Source organism: Plectropomus leopardus, chromosome 4 (genome assembly GCF_026936395.1).
Source record: "Plectropomus leopardus strain MGB_pleo_1.0 chromosome 4, ASM2693639v1, whole genome shotgun sequence".
In the NCBI taxonomy this organism is placed as follows: Eukaryota; Metazoa; Chordata; class Actinopteri; order Perciformes; family Serranidae; genus Plectropomus; species Plectropomus leopardus.
This window is the reverse complement of record NC_142179.1, coordinates 6,521,794-6,539,301: the sequence shown is the minus strand read 5'-3', so window position 1 is coordinate 6,539,301 and position 17,508 is coordinate 6,521,794. Positions and strand designations below refer to the sequence as shown.

Here is a 17,508-nt window from a genome sequence, read left to right as displayed (position 1 = left end):
GAGGGTGAAAGAGATCCCTCAAGAAGTGCACATGTTCAAAATGCCCTTTCTCATAAACGCAAAAACATGTTATCCTGTTTTTTTGTAGCCAACAGCTGGGATCAGAACAGAACCTCCGTGCTCCGCGCTGCCTGTAATGAGTTTATGCGAATATGGGAATGTGGCAGTGCAGGCTGCTTCAAATATTCATACATTCAGTCATTCAAACAGCCAGGCAGTCAGATAACAATCCTGTGCTGGTGATGCAGCAGGTTAAATAAGAAATGAGAGTGCTGGGGAAGGGAGGAGGAGGAGGACTGGTCCTGAGGGGAAGGAGAGAGGAAGTGGAGATAAGAGGACAAGCAGGAGGAGATAGGTTGCAGAGAAGAACAGAAGCACTGTGTTCACTGAGCGAGATAACCCAAGGACAGCGTTCAGCCGACTCTGTCTGTGCGTACGGGCGAGCGGAGAGGAGAGGAATGAATTTGGGTTAATCATCACCAGTGAGGACTTAAGTCTCAGGAGGGGAGGAGATGTAAAAAGACAGCCACAAAGACGGCCAGATATAACCGCTGTTCAGAACATTTGACTCGCAGCATCAGTGCGACTCGAGCCTGCTGGGAAATGTTGAACTGCACTGTGGTCAGAGAAGTCCGGAGGCAGCCGTCTGTTTCCTGAACATTTATAATAACGACAGGACAGAGGGACATAATATCTACGTTCAGGTAAAGCAGAAGTGGGCGATATATATCGAATGTACTCGATGTATCGTGGCTTGTCCCAGGTTTTATATAGAAAATAAATATACTGAGAACATCAAGTATAAAATTTCATGTGGTTTTTAATAAGCAACAGGCGTTTTCTCACTACATGGCTCTCCACTTCTCACAAACACACACACTCACACACACACACACACACACACATACACACACTCACTAGGGGGTCAATACCAATACCAATTATTAGTAGTTAATGAGACCAATAATTGGAATTGATAAGCATTTACAATAAAAATTAAAATCTTTGTCAATATTTAGAATTTGGAATATAACAAACTCCAACACAAAACTTTGTTTAAAGTCAAGTGAAAATTTAAATAAAAAATGAATAAATAAAATTAGATCCCTGTGGTTTTACAATTATTTTTATCAGCGATCATTAAAACAAAACACCGATACAGATAAGTAACAAAATGCCACAAATTAGTCCCAATAATTGGCCAGGCCGATAATCTGTCAACCTCTAACACACACACGCACACACACACACACACACACACACACACACAGAAGTACTTACGTGTACTCAAAAGGAATATGATTTGACTTTATAATAATGTTTAACACGTAGTCGACTGAGGTGACTACATCTGTCCTGCTTATTTGACATTGACACAAAGCTGGCTGGCCAAAACCAGGTCAGATTGCTGCTACTGCATTGCAGCTGAATCTCTCAAACACCACACACACACACACACACACACACACACACACGCATATGGACACACACCTGAAAAGATACACAACTCCTCTCCAGTAGTAGTCTCTGTAGAGATACATTACAAGGCCATACAGCAACCTCTGGCAACCTCCATCCAGACATCACAGCCAGCAAACAGGCTCAGTGATTGGCTGGAAGCCTTGCCCAACAGACCTGTCCTACATTTCCTGTTGACATGTGTTGGATAGGCATTAACCTTTTCCTGGCTGCAAGAGGCTGGGGTGATTGGACGACACAGAGAACCCTGGCTGTGTGTGTTAATACGTTTTTGGTTTTTTTTGTATGAAAAAAGATAAAAGAAAATTGATACTATATTTAGACGAGTTAGGAAAATTCATTAGGTTCAATAAGGAAGCTGGACGAGGGGCGACGTTAAATAGGTTTGTACTTCTCAGTCCTTTGAGTGTGCAAACCAAGTCATCAAGTGTTTGACATTTATTTTGCTTCAAGTTTTTCACTGTTAGGGACTGTTAGGTGCATTTTATGCGCTTTGCATTCTTTATTCGGCTGTTTTCATGCATATAGCAAACGTTTTGGCAAGATAGTGTATTTTTGTTTAATCTTGAAATTTCCAGCTCAGCGCAACAATAAGTCTGAGATACGCTAACAAAATTGTTAAATTCATACTGTTAAGTGCAAAATATGCACCACTGAAACCCATTCAAACTGTAGTTCGAAAAAATCAATGTTACTGCAAATCATTGACATACCCCGGCTGTGATAATATATTTTTTAAAAATGTACTTTGCATGTAATATATTGAAAATCATTCTTTTTGTTTTGTTTTCATCGAAAAACATAGTGGCATCAATACAAAAACCTGGTATCTAAAAGGTTAAAATTCTGTATTTGATACTTATGATTAGGAATGATGTAAGTTAAAAAAAAATAACCTCAATGATAGTAGAAAATCATACATATGTAGAATATTTTTTTAAAGCCTGATTCTGAAAAGCGCAATTTGTGTTCTGAGAGATGCAAGTGTGCATGATATTAAAGCAGGCCCTAAGGTTTAATAATAAATATAATACATTTTATTTATAGAGCACTTTTCAAGGTACTCAAAGACAAAAAAAATCATAAAATAAAATACACTAAAATACACAATAAAATAGGCAAAACATTAAAGTTCATATGACATTAATTATACATTAAAAGCACCTTTGAACAGGTGGGGTTTTTTTTTAAGTGTTTTGAACAAACGTATTTTGTAAATATTACTTTTTTCCGTCTGTCCACTCATGATTTTTTTTTTACATATATGAAATAAAAATCTAAATTTAATCAAATAATGTTATCTGCAATAAACAAGAAATCTTTATTCTTTGCTTTTGAAGCTATAAGAGATTATTGATAGAGTTCACTGCGCAGTTGAGCCGGTGCATCACTGTCTGCTCATTTATGTCCGTCTGAATATCTATTTGAGTGTGTGTGTGTGTGTGTGTCAGAGAGAAAGAGAGAGTCAGATGAGAGTCCCGTGCTAAAGGCATGTAGGCGTACAGGCGCATGGCCCTCAGCTGCCAAGTGCCTGGGGTGCCTTCTCTCACATGACCCCTCCCTCCCCGCGGCTCCATCTCCATCTGCCGGTCCAAAGCAAACGCTCCTCTTAATTCGCTGCAACCGGGTCTCTTAGCTCAGCGACCTTACCTGCTGCCTGACAAACGGCACAACACCAAAACGCCCTATGACAAATCCCACTTCTAAAGTAGAGCGGCAAGTCCTCCTGACAGCCGTAAAAGCTGGCTGTAGCAGCCCATGTCAGATAGGTCATGGAGCTATGAATAGGACCTGGAGTAGAGGTAGTATGCAGCAGCTCTGCCGGCTCTAACGCCGCTCTGCTGTTTCATGCAACATGGCTCATCCATTAGTAGGAAGTGCACCACAAGCCTCGCGCACCTCCCAGTCAGGTCAGATCAGTCCTGCTATCAAACGTAGAACCGGGGAGATCACACCGCGCCTGAGAAATATGGTAGAAATCTACAAGCAGCTGCACTCTGATGAAGCAGGAGGAGTGAAACATGTAGGTCCAATGATAGCACAACGTAAAGGTGAATTATTTATTCTGTGTGTGTGTCTGTGTGTTGCTTTAGGTCTCACAGAGCCAATTGCTGGGATTAACAGTCAGGCTCATGCTAATAGCAGCAGGATAATCTGGGATGTGTTAAATCTCATTAAAAGCAGCTCGCTGCACTGACACTGAGTCAAAATGTGACAAAAGTGACATAACAGCTGCCCGGGATGATGGCGCACAGCCTTCAAATGACAATGTACACTTTAGGAAACTCTTATTGAACATGCCACACATTCACTTTTAACAAGGGGTCGACCGATACTGTTTTTCAGGGCAGATACTGATACTGATTATCAGTACTTAATGAGATCAATAACTGAAATTTGGAACCAATATGCATTTACGATAAAAGTGTAAATGTTTTTGTGGAAATTGAGAATTTGGAATATAACTAAACTCCAACACAAAACTTTGTTTAAATGCTTTCAGCAAATGTTTAATCAAAACTGAACCTTTCAACATCAAGTTCCCAGAAAGTTCTTTTTTATAAAGTTCAGTGAAAATTTAATTTAAAAAATGAATGAATAAAAATTGTTCCCTAAAGTTTCACAAAGCAAAAGGTCCTCTCATGCTGATACCTTCTTTGCATGCATTTGCAGACTGCCTTCCCTGGTGTTGGCTGAGTGTAATATGCACAATTTTTCATACTTGATTTTATTGGTGATTGTTAAAAAAAATGTCAAATATCTGCCCCTACCTTTAACTACATAAACTTGGGAGAGCAGAGCCATTCAAAACTAAAATAACTGATTTTTTGGCCAAAAAAAAAACAAGCTATGAACGTAAACACACTTTTAAATTCATATGCCAAACTTGTGAGCAAACAGTTGCTTGTTTACAAATCCAGCAGTTACAAAGAGACAATTTCAGGGTCCAAAATTAACATCCACCAAGAGCCAAATGTAAATAGATTTTCTGTTTGGAAAGTAAATTCAGAAGGTTATCCACCACGCTGGCAAGTAAATGTTTGTGCCAAAATAGTCATGTAATTAAGATTATGCTGAGAGTTTCTGTCCTGTTTTGGCGTCATTTAGGGACTCACAGCTCTGCTGCTCCTGAGCTGCTCCTGTGCCGTCTGTACACCTGACCGTCTTGAGCGCTACTGCACCGTTTGCCATATGGGACATCAGCTGATCAGCAAAATACGCCATTCTGCTTCTAACTAGCATTGCTGCCGTACTAATGAAGGTAATGGAATAATAACACCCCGCAGTTTTAACCAAGCAAACTCCTTATTGCCTCCCATATTGTCAGCGGCAGCACATTAGCTCCACTTCTTCTTTTCTTTCCTTTCACAATAAAAGCCCAAGACATATACCCTGCATTAATCAGTGTAATTGCTAATCAGAAGGAACGTATTCACACGCTGAGGCTGTGGTGATGAGCCATTCAATATATTAAAATAATCAGATTTTCTTCCTAACGTTTGTATTCAACATTATACATTATCATCTCAATGAAACATACTATTCAAACAAAATAATGTATATTTGAAACAAAAAAAGCAATTCATTATTTTAGCTGTTGAAAAAAAGATATACTGGGCCAGTAGATTTTCTCAATCTACCAGCCACCTTTGCTGGTGAGTCAAAAAGTCATTTCAGACACTGGACATTATCATTCACACGGAGTCGTGTTTTTGCCCAACTGACAACTTTAAGTCCAACATTTGCTTCTTTTTGCTCAGTGTTTGGTCTCTACCAACTCCTCCTCTGGCTCTTTCACTGCTAAATGTTCCACTATGTTCACAAGCTAGACTCTAAATGTGTTTTGTTTGTTGTGTGGTACTGAGCAGGTAGTGTGTAGTTTTTTGCTGAAAAAACTACACACTACCAGGCTACGAGAGCAGCAAGAGCGGAAAAAAACTGTAAAATTGTGCACCAAACTTACTCCAGTAAAGCCAAGAGAAGCTGCGTGTAGGTTCATCACTATGACCAACCCCTTAATTACACTGTCATTTAATATATTGATATAGTAAAAATGTCAATTACACCTGCTTTACAGATTTCTTTTTCAGTCATGGCTGGAGAAAGCTGAAACAGCTGAAAAACAGCAATCACAAATCTTAACGACTGTAAAACAGAAATAACATTTGTATTTTCACTGCACAAAATTTTATGAGTCAAGGTAGCAATATTTATTATTAATCATGTCTGCAGTAGCTGGAAATAGTCTGTTGAAATACAACGCCAAAAGTGCATTACAACATCATCTAATTTATTTATTAACACCACGCTGTTTCCAAGTGCCTGCATTCTCTAGTCTCACATTTTCAGACAACTCTGCTCGTCGTCTACACAAGGTCTATCCCTGTTCCACATCACAACAGAGCGGACTTTCATGAAACATCCACATTTACAGATGGGATCACTGACACAATAAAAAGGTTAACTGACAAATCATGCAGTCCTGATTGAGACTGAAACTCACGAGAGCGAAACAGATATGACCAGATATTCTCGGTTGATGCCCTCCGCTAATATCGGTTCAAATGTCTCTTCCACCAAACTCGACATTTTCACACACAAGCAGTCGCCTCATTTATGTGTGTTCATGTGTGTGTGTCCGTGTGTGTGTGAAGGCAGGGTAACAGTGAAGTATCAGTGCATTGCCACCTGGCAGGGCCTCGGGTGTGGGGCTCCAGTTACGAGTCTGGAGGGGCAGCAGGAGATTTACACTGGGCAAGTGATGGTGTGAAGAGCCACAGCGACCACTGCAGTGCCGGATCGGTCTTCATGGTCATGGCATTTAGCCTTGGCTTTGGCTTAAACTGTTACTGACTGCACAGCATGTGATACTAATTAGGGTGCTTAAAAGATCTTTTTTTAGCATAACATTATCATAAGATTATACAGTCAAACATTATTAAGGCGCACTGATATAAAGCAAAATATTAAACGATATTATATGATGCAGTGTGCTATGATACGATACGATACGATACGATACGATACGATACGATACGATACGATACAATACGATGAAATATGATACGATATACTTTATTGTCCCTGTAGGCGAATTTTGTCTTGGACTGTGCTGCACAGATAATGCCTCCACACTTACAATAAAAACGATAATCACACCATTACATTATAAACACAACAGTCACATGTACCATTGCACATAATCCCAGTTGCACTTAATACAACACTGTGCACACATTGCACATAACACCTATTGCACTCACCCAGTAATAAAAAACACTATAAGACCATACAAAACATGATTCCTCAGGCATCATTGTTAAAAAGTTTAACCGAGATAGGAACAAATGAGTTTTTAAAATGGTTTAATTTGCAGTGGCCGACTCTATATCGTCTCTACTCTACAGCTCATACTCTCTGAGTCGAAAGCGATACAATGGGTCGGTGCTCCACTCAGAGTGTGAGTATGTTAAAGATGAAGCTTTTAGCTTCACCCAATTATTAAAAGTGAGTGACACAGCAGAGGGAGCTTAACTTCCTATCACCAAATTCAGTATTAATCACTATTAAAGAACACAAATCTTTTGCAATATCTTTGTCTCCAAAGTGATCATTTAATGGTTAAGTTCCAGGAAAAGCAAAAGGGGAGAGAAGAAGAGGAAAAAATCTTTTAGCCACTTAATTTGGGAGAAATTAAATATTTAAACATATTGACTGTCATCTTGCTTTAGTTAAATGTAATGCTGTAGCACACATTGAAATAACACTGAACACTGAATTAAGTCCTCTGAATTAGGGCCGGGCGATAATCGATTTTATCGATTTATTTGAAATTGTGGTTCAGGATGATTTTTTAAAATACAAATCTCAATTTTCTCCTCCGCCGCTCCCTTCGGGCCTCCGTAGCTCACAGTGGGCTGCGCCTTCTCCCCCCGCGCTTCCCTCCCAGAGACAAACACACACAACAACATGACAGCAAGAGTTAATGACAATGAAGAGTCTGTTCCCAAAAAAGGCACAGTCTGGTCTGTCATCTGGATCTGGTTCAGTGCTGCGGCGTCAGATCTCAAACAAACCACAGCCCGCTGCAAAGTTTGTTTAAAAGCTGTTACAACTAAAGGCAGAAGCACAACCAATTTATTTCAACATCTCAGACAGAAGCACGCAGGCCGAGAGGGAGAACTGAGACCGCGTCAGCCCACAAACACCCGCTACAAAGCAGACCACATCAGCCGGATCATTTTCCCACTGTGTCCCGTACGACAGAGGAAAGCGACCCGGCGCAACCTGCTACTGAAGCAGTCACACTGCATATCGCTGAAGAAATGATAAAGATAAATGAATGTGAATGTGTTTTGTGAAATGCCTGCAGCCTTCAGTACAAATGTAAACAACTCCCACTCTCCTGAAACTACAGTTTGCAGTTTGCAATTTAACCCCAAAAGGGAAATTCAGTCATCTTTAACAGAAGAGAAATCCAGTTTGCCTAAAATGTGTTTCTAGTAATTTCTTTGTCATCTGTAATTGTTTTTTTCTAAAGACAGAATTTATTTTTTAACTAATTTTTTTTAAAAATCTGATTTTATTTTTAAGCCATATCACCCAGCCCTAACCTGAATCCTTCAACCAGAGTAAGTATAACTGAGGAACAGGGCGGTTTAAAAGCTGGAGCTGGTGCTCAAAATAGCCCACTGCAGGGCCATTTCAGTACAGCAGTGGCTGCATTTCTACTTTTCTGTCAAAACTTCTGCTCCATAGTCCTCTTTTCCTCACACACAGACCCCAATGTGATAAAAATCCTGTCCTACGCAGCGCCATCTGAGAGGGTAATTACTGTTAGATATCACTTACATAACCGTCTACGCTGTAGGTGGAGAGGTGACCGCCGGGACATAGAAACTATGAACTATGAGTCACTCTTTTATGTTTGTGCATTGAACTTTTAGTAGTCGTTTTTGTTTGAGACCAGCACATCAGTCTCAGCTCCAGTGTATGTTGTGTTATAAAGGATTTAGCAGAAAAATCCTGAGATATTGGTGCGCTTACCTCTTGCAGATAACTTTTTGGTGTTGATTATTTTGGCGGCATACTCCTGTCCTGTACACAGCTTCACACATCTGCGCACCACTGAGAAGGCTCCCCTGTAAAAACAGAAAAAAAACATTCAGTAAGCTTTGGTGCATTTCGTTCAGTCGAAACAATATGCCTTTTTTTTTTTTTTTAAATTGGATTTTTCATCAGCTTTTAATAGAAAAGTACCATCAGCACACCTGCAGCTTCTTAATGAATGACGAAGAGACCTCAGCTCCACTTAAGGACTATGGCAAACGCTTTTCTGAGAACATTTTCAGCACAGTTGGCATTTTTCAAGGCCCAACGGTGAGCAGACCTGATGTCACTTGCTCACATGTTAACTGCGACTAGCTACATTAAAAGACTGCTGCCAGGATTTGTCTGCTTAATAGGCTCCCACGAGGTTTTCCAGCCGCAGTCAGCATATTCTGAATAACACGCACATATGTGGTGTGTGAGGAACTGGGATAAAATGGGCTCTTAGACACAAAACCAGCATGAGTGAAGAGGTCGTTTACCGTGAAAAGCCTGACATGACGCACACGCACACGCTCACACCAGGCTCGTAATCAAAGCACAGCACCGCATGTGAACTTTCGTATGTGTTCCCGAAGTTCATTTTCAGCCACTCACTGATTATCTGGATGTATTTGACCATAACAAGCTCACATTTCAGCAGCCGCTGCCCTAAAAACAAAAATATCTCTCTTCAAAGCTGACGAAGTCCAGCAGCAAACAATTCTCTGCTCAACACAAAACAAGGCTGCGGCTAAGAATTTTTTTATTATTGATTTATCTGCCAATTATTCTCTCCATTAATCTATTTATGTTTTGTCAATAAAATGTCATAAAACACTGAAACATCCCCTGTGTCATTTTAACTTCCATATTCGAGAACTTGCATTATATTATTAGTACTCGAGCACTCACAAGAACAAAAAAAAAATCTGTTGTCAGAATTAGGGGGCGACAGATTATCACCCTGGCGGATTATTGGGGCCGATATTTGGTATTTTGCAGATTATCTGCATCTTTTTTTCAACAATTGCTCATAACATTAATTAATTCAGAAGTGCAAACAACGTGTCAGCATGGGAGGAACTTTCACATTGTGAAACCTCGGAAAGCTATTTTTATTTATTCATTTTTTATTTAAATTTTCACTTGAATTTATATATTAAAAGAAAAAAGTTGCTGGGAACTTGCTGTATATGATGTTGAACGTTTAAACAAAGTTTTGTGTTGGAGTTTCTTATCCAAATTCTAAGTTTTGACAAAAGGATTTTCATTTTTATTGAAAATGCACATTGATTCCAAGTATCAGTTATCGGTCTCATTAACTCAGAATCTAATAATCTAATAATCTAATAATCAGTATCAGTCCTGAAGAACCAATATCAGTCGACCCCTAATCATTAACATCCCCATCATCGACTCATCTATAAATCGACTATCTGTTGCAGCTCTCGTAGACAACAGGCTTCACGGACTCGACCTGATCTGACCTGTTCAGTTAGATCCATCCCAGTCTTACTGCCACCGTTGACAGCACAGCGTAGACTGGTGCCACTGGTCTGCCTCCACACTGAGGCAGATACACACCACCAACAAGGTCAAGGTCAAAGGTGAAAGTTGTGAGACCAGCTGGCTGAGACATGAATGAGCAGACACTGGAGGAATCGTCCATGTGAGGACACAAACCCAGCAAAATTCAAGGCAACTGATGTAAACAACAAAAAGCCGAGTCTGGAATCTCGACTCAGGACCAGTCTCGTCTCAGGACCAGTACTCGATGGTTTATGTAGTGCCAGAGGACAAACTTACACACTGTGAAATACAACCCGAAAACAAAAAAATCTCACTGACACAGCTGTGTATAAGCACAGCAGCCACACACAAACAAATCACTGACACCGTCAGGGGTTAAATATGCTTTAACACACACACACACACACACACACACACACACACACACACACACACACACACTTAAACAGGGTCATAAATTATTGTTTCTCAAGTCTGGTTTTGACAGCCAGAAAATGGACCTGGAGATATTAAAATTTATAAATTATCTTTAAAAAAAAAAAATTGTTGCCGTCAGCAGTCGAGCATATTTTGTAACCGGATAACTTTGAGCTGCTGGTGTGCTCTTACAGCCTCACAAGCTGAAGCAGAAGACTTGTGTACTGTAGAATTAGGATTTGTAAATCTCTACTCCAAAGCTTCAAGTTGAACTGAGATGAAAACAAGAAATGAATAAACAAAGACAAACAAAGTTTTTTTTTTTTACATGTCTTCTTGCTGCTACAGATTTCTTTCGAGCAGCTGTGTGAGAGAAGGACGGACTCGAGAGAGGTGCCCTTTGAGCGCGATTCTTTCTCAATGAGTAACTGTGACAGGAAGCGACATTCAAGGCTGTGTGACTGTTCATATTAGTGTGAAAATCTTCCAAGATGCAAGGTTAAAAGGGTGTTTTTATTATCATTTATCAATATTAATTATCATTATCAATATTATCAAGACTTCAAAACCAGAATCGTTTGATTCTCTACTTTATAATATAAATGTAAAACCTAAAACATTGAAAAAGGACGGTTCCAGAGTTGCAGCACACTTTTGTCCATTTACTACACGAATTAACATTGTCGCTGATCATTTTTTACAGCGTGCTGTGGCGGTTGCAGTTAAGTATGGCAGATGTAATCTTTAATAAATACTCAACCTGCTTTTCCTAAGGGCCACTTTTGCAAACAGGAGGTGAGGGGCCAGTCACAGCAGCCCCATACATGTTTCTCAGATCTTAGGAAATTTCTACGATTTTTTGGACTTTTTTAGGATTTTAATATGTTTCAATGATTTAGGACTTTTTTCAGGATTTTAGTACATTTCTAGCATTTTAGGAACTTTCTAGGATTTTAGGACATTTCTACGAGTGTAGGACATCTCTAGGATTTAAGGACATTTTTATAGTTAAAGGACATGTCTGGGATTTCAGAACATTTTCAGGACTTTAGGATGTTTCTGGGATTTTAGGACATTAGTGGGCAGCCAGGAGCTCTGTTGGGTGCAGTGGATCCTCTACTGACACTTTTTTGATAAACAAGTTCCATTTTGAGGTTTTTAATGCTCTCTGGCACCTTACAAAAACAATTCGCACTGTGAATCACTTTATTTTTAATTAGAATTAGAAAAAGACTGGGGTGGGGGGGGCTACCCGGCCAACTATCAGGGGCCAGATTTGGCCCTCGGACCGTAAGTTGAGTATCACTTGGCTAAACATACTAGAGCAAAGGCACGATGCTTAAATGTCACCAGCTCTGCTAAGAAAGTGACACCATTAGAGAGTGAGCGCGTAACAATTAGCTCTCCTCAGATTCTGGATTAGTATTACAAAGTCACCGAGAGCGTTATCATGAGGATGCCAAGCCGCACACACCTGCGCTCTTTCCTTCAAGCTTTATGTGACGGGCTGAATAATAAGACAGGTCTATGAAAGATATTTTGCAGTGCAGGGCATACTGATTAGTCTCTCTCCCGCTCCCACAGAGAGCTTCAAAGCTGCTGCTTTTGACTCGAGTGTATTGTGTAGGAGCTAAGATTTATCTGAACACAGTCGGGCCTACAAATATGATCAGCTGCATTCTTAAAAAAATGCATTTTTTAATCGAAAACCATGAGGTCTCACTGGGTTTGGGATATATTGGAGTTAGGCAGGCAAAACCTTCCCTGTGAACAATATTTATTACTTAAGGGGTGAAATGATCACAGCTGGGATGCAATGTTGAACATCATCATTCTGCTCGGATGATAAACCCGACCAATAGATCGGTCAGACGATTTTTTTTTATTGGCCTCTTGCAGAAATATCGGTATGTTTGGTGTTTTATAATAATTAAATTACCAAATAAGTTTACTGTTTCAGTGCACTTATATCATTTTTTATTATGAAGTTTATTGTTAAACTGTAAAATATCATGCCTGTATACATATCTTTGTCAAAAGTGATTGATGACCATATCAGAGGGAATATTACATTGTGTAGATAGATAGATAGATAGATAGACAGATACACATATACAGTGGCGTCAATAAACCTGGCTGTCCAAGGCTTCAGAGCCATTAAATATTTCATGCGTAGCCCTCTAAATATCTTAGTGATGCCAATAGGCGAACATATAATTAGTCATCTGGCTGATAATTGATACTTGTATCGATTCGCTTTTTACCCCACCTGATTTTAGTGATCATTAAGTTAATTCTGTGGTGGCGTTAACATCATATTATGCATATTTTTATTTTTGTGGCCCACCAGCAGATTGAGACATAAAATACAATGCTTTTCAGTGTATGTGATATTCATTCATTGTACAAAATAAGAAAATACTTCAGCTTAGGGTTGATGTTTTATGCATGTTCACTTTGTCAGTAAAATAAAAATATAGTTATTACGCCACCTTACTGAGAAGCTAGCATGACCGGGCACCACTGGATTCCTCAGGTCTTCTAGTTTCATGCGATACTACTATCATCTCCAGCTTTAAAACTCACGGTGGTTCAGCCTCTTAAAGATGGGAAAGACAGCTGGCGATTTTTTAAAAATTAGAACGTTAATTGCCGACCTTAATCGCATTTAAAGAAATGAATAGATGCATCCTCCCCACATATGAACACAACATATACTGTACACTGCACTTCAAATATTTTGGTTGTTTTTTGTTGTTGCAGTTATCATCACAGAGGAGGCTGGCTAATCGGCACGGGGCCAATCAAGCTATCAGTAAATGATATGCATGTGATATGCATGTGATATGCATGTGATATGTATGATATGTATGTGACATGTATGTGACATGTATTATTATGCATGAAAATCAAACAACACCAGTGAGAGCCCTGACTCTCTGCAGCAGCAATGTAAACAGCGTGCGCCTGATGAGGAGTGATTTCTCAATTGTTCCCCTTACTCCTACTCATATTAAGTATAATGTTGTAATATAGAGACTTTAAGTGACAGCTGGAAACTTTTATGAAAATAACTCTGTGTCATATCTTTTAAAACTGTAACTATTACTGAAAGAAGCACATGAGACGGATAGTGATTAAAAACAATCATGTCCCTCCTCCTCTTCCAAACTAGGCAACCTGATCAAATATGAATCAAGATTCTGTTACTGCAGAGCTGATTTCTCCGCTCAAATGTTTTCAGTAACATATTTTAGTGTACCGTTTAGCTGTAAAATGAGAGTTTGTGACCCAGTTGGAAATAGTCGACCGTGAGACCAAAAACTGCCCACCAGCTGGACCAACTTTCTCATTACTACAGCTAAACAGTACACTAAAACATGCTTCTGAAAACATCTGAGGCAAGCAATAGGCATGCTCAGTTCATGAGCAGTGATTAACATGAACATGAACAGCTGCATTAAGCCTCATTCCCACGGCACAAAAAAACCTGCTAGTACCAGCTAATATCTGGCTTTTCAATGCAATTGTTAAGATAACAAACGGCATTCACACCTTGGTCAAATGACTCGACAGTAGTTACAGTAGTTGATGGAAACACAACTCCTAAGTGAATGTACTAATTTCAGCTCCCTAACCGGCAAAAGCAAGGACAAGTAATCACAAAATACACTCTGTCTCCACCTAAGCAGCTCTAAAACATCCATCCAAATAAGTCTTCACTGAGTTTGAGACTGAGTAAGTAAGAGATATAGAAAAGAGAAATTACCACCATAAAGTTTTCACAGACCTCTAACCATGCTGCTTTCTACTGTTTATCTGTTCTCCGGCCTCTCCGTGACATCGAACAGACACACCAAAATAACCCACACACACACATATAGAGGCACACTCCACTGCTGCAGCACCGTGTACACTGCTCTGCTCTACTGGCAATGGGAAAACAGTTAGGTTTTAAGTGGGTTTACCTGTGTTTGAAAGCCCACATGAATGCTCTAATTTTGGTGGGAAAGTGACATTACTGAATTGGCTCTGGTGAATTTTCGTCCGAGTGCGGTAAGATTATAGAATGCCAAAGTTTGCTGAAGGCCGATGAAGAAATTAGTTTCCCCCTGGTTCCCTCGTAAAAACGTCTATGGTATTTTTCCATTGGATTTTGGATTCTTGCAGAAAATAAGCTCTGTGGCACACACGTTTATGATACTTACATTTAACCTCCCCACCACAGCAAGACTGTAAAGCCGTGTTCAACGTGGCTCAGTGTAATTCATTTCTGTAGTCTCATTTAGCCACTTGTTAGAAACCAACTTTTTAAGACATACAAAAGCTTGAAATTTCATAAGCAGGGGTGACATGCTAATTAATTTTTTTTTTTTAATTAAAGGTTTTAGGACTCATTCTTTGTGCACTCTATTAGAAAACACTACAAGGTTACAGAGTAGGCGGAGGGATATGATTTCTTTTAACAGATCTTATTAGGTGCTGTGTAAATATAATGACACTTTCAGCAAATATGAAAAATTGTTATTTAAATGAAAATGACCAACTACACCTTTAAAAATGTCTCCAGTACTCAGATGAAAGATTAGTGACTCTCACTAACCTTTGTTCTTTTTTTTTTTATCTCTTGTGACATTACTATAATTATTTTGTAGTGTGTGCAGCTCAAACATGACTTTTAAGCAGCATTACTGAGCTTGTTTTCCCTCCATTCTCATATTAGTATAATGCAGTTAAAGTGATTTACTTTGTGAGTTCATTATGAAAACAGAGAGGACTGAGAGTTTATGACATTCAAACTTCATATTGCTACTTTTCAATCTCCTGTGGCACTGCACCAGTTTTGCAGTATAATTACACATATTTGATGACAATGATGGCAATAACAATAACGATAATACAATAATATAATATTGTTTTTTTCCTAATTTGCTTGAAGATTTGTGCAGTCATTTCAATTATGCCTGATATGGCTCTTGGTTAGGAGAAATTGAGCCTGTTTCGAGTCATTTGATTGCTCTAACACAGTTACAGAATTACTGTACTTTTATGAATGGAGATGGATGGGAGTTGTTTTGCCTGTTGCCTGTGCAGATTGTCATATCTTGCGTTATCTGCCACCACAATGCTGCAAAAGAGCCTCCTAAGGAAGCAGCAGTTGTCACTCCTTCACATAAAATGCAATGTCGCTGTAAAACTACTTGTGTTTTTGCAAGACATGTATATGTAGATGGTATTTATTCAGAAACTTGTACAAAGAAAATAAAAAAATCAAGTGGGAGGAAAGGTTTTCAAAAGACAACAGCAAACTAATAAAAGACTGTAACATCCATTTAAAGACCACAATAATGTATTTATCTGTGCAGATCTTTGTTTTCTAGCTTTGCAGATGACATTAATTAATTCTTCGAGAGGACTTCTGGATTATATCATGCAGAAATATCATTTGTGCAAACAAAAATACCCATGCACATTCACTGTATTCACTACATCTGAAGATCTATTTATTCTAGCTCTCTATAAAGGCCATGCAACTGTTACTTTGGGGGTAAAATTATGTTTAAAATAAACCTTTTTTTATGTGTGGTTCAAATGGTTGCACCACAAGACACTTCTGACACCCCAAGTTTTTTTTTTTTTGTATTTTAACATTAATAACACCACGTAACTGTTAATACTGATGCATTTCATGCAGATTTTGTGGCAATTTCTTAACGCACACGAGAAAATCTTGTGAGAGGGGCAAGCATGTGGCAGAGTGAGACAGAGAGAGAGAGCAGCGTATTTTGAGAGCTATCATCCCGAAAAAGCACACACGCGCACGTACGCACGCGCGCTCACACACACACACACACACACACACCACTGCTGGCCTGCACAGTCGCTCTGCTCAGCTCTGCACTGCCTGGAGATCAACCTTCTTTACTTTGCACACAACCTTTGAAAGAAAAAAAGCAAAACAAAACATGACACAAACACGTAAAAACAACTGCTACTCACTTCCCCAGCTCCTCGTAGAGCTGATACTCGTCTGTGAATCGCGTACAGGTTGTCGTGGCCATGTCTCTCCCCTTTCTCTCGCTTCTTTTACTTTGTCAGCTCCGAAAAACAATGCGGTTCTTTAGCGCTAAATCTGCGTCTAAAACACGGGTCCGCCCAGCAGCTGCACGGCCGTTGGAGCGGTGAAATGCCCTTTACGAGGCGCCGAGTGAAGGTGGGTTTGGAAAGACGAAGCGAGCAGGGTGGGTGTCCTCTCTCCGTCTGTCTCCACTATCTGACAGCTACCGCGCGCACAGCGAGCCCTAATCAAGCCAGCCGGCCAGAGGAAAGCGACTTCCTACGACGATTTTCAGAATAAGACGCAGCTTTGCAAGAGGAAACTCTATGAGCAGAATTGTGCGTCCTCTGAACAGTTTTACTTTTAACTGCAGCTTTGCTATTATCTAGTGTGCACAGTACGCACTTGCTGGGATTTTATGAGTTCTCTTAACCCTTTGAAACCTGAGCAAATCCACCAGATGTCTTTCAAAAGAATGGGAAGAAGGCAATTAGAAATAAGAAATAGACAAAAATGAGCAAGAAATTAGTAAAACAACAACATAAAATATCAAAATGTTACCTAAACAAAAGAGGCAAAACAATAAAAGTTTTAAAAGTAAAGAAAAGTTAAAATAATACCAATACTAATAATAATGATGATGATGATAATGATGATAATAATACTAATAATAATAATAATAATAATAATGATGATGATAAAGAAAATTCTAGAAGAAGAAAAAATGTTAACATATTTTTAACCCTTTGAAATATGAGAAATTGGCTTGCTTTTTTCCATAAACATGGAAAAAAGTTACAAGATGACCTGAAATTTAGGGAAAAAATGAGAATTATGTTTCTTACAGACAAGAACAGTAATGATATAGATAAAATACATAATACTATCATAACAGTAATAATAATAATTATTATTGTTATTATATTCATTAT

At 39.1% G+C, this 17,508-nt stretch overlaps 1 protein-coding gene across 33 annotated transcripts in view; it reads right to left on the bottom strand.

The window, feature by feature from the left end:
• Positions 1-16,831, bottom strand: part of camk2b1 (calcium/calmodulin-dependent protein kinase (CaM kinase) II beta 1) — a 107,140-nt gene extending 90,309 nt beyond the window's left edge. For 6 of the 33 annotated variants that reach the window (XM_088076411.1, XM_088076403.1, XM_088076402.1 and 3 more), the window contains exons 1-2: positions 16,519-16,828; positions 8,527-8,621 (exon numbers count right to left, since the gene is read on the bottom strand). In XM_088076411.1, the coding sequence (XP_087932537.1) occupies positions 8,527-8,621; positions 16,519-16,580 (157 nt within the window). In that variant the 5' untranslated portion in view covers positions 16,581-16,828. Of the gene's footprint in view, positions 1-8,526; positions 8,622-16,518 lie in introns of all 33 variants that reach the window. The other 27 variants (XM_088076413.1, XM_088076412.1, XM_088076415.1 and 24 more) reach the window with 8 other exon arrangements.
• Positions 16,832-17,508: the final 677 nt, after the last annotated feature.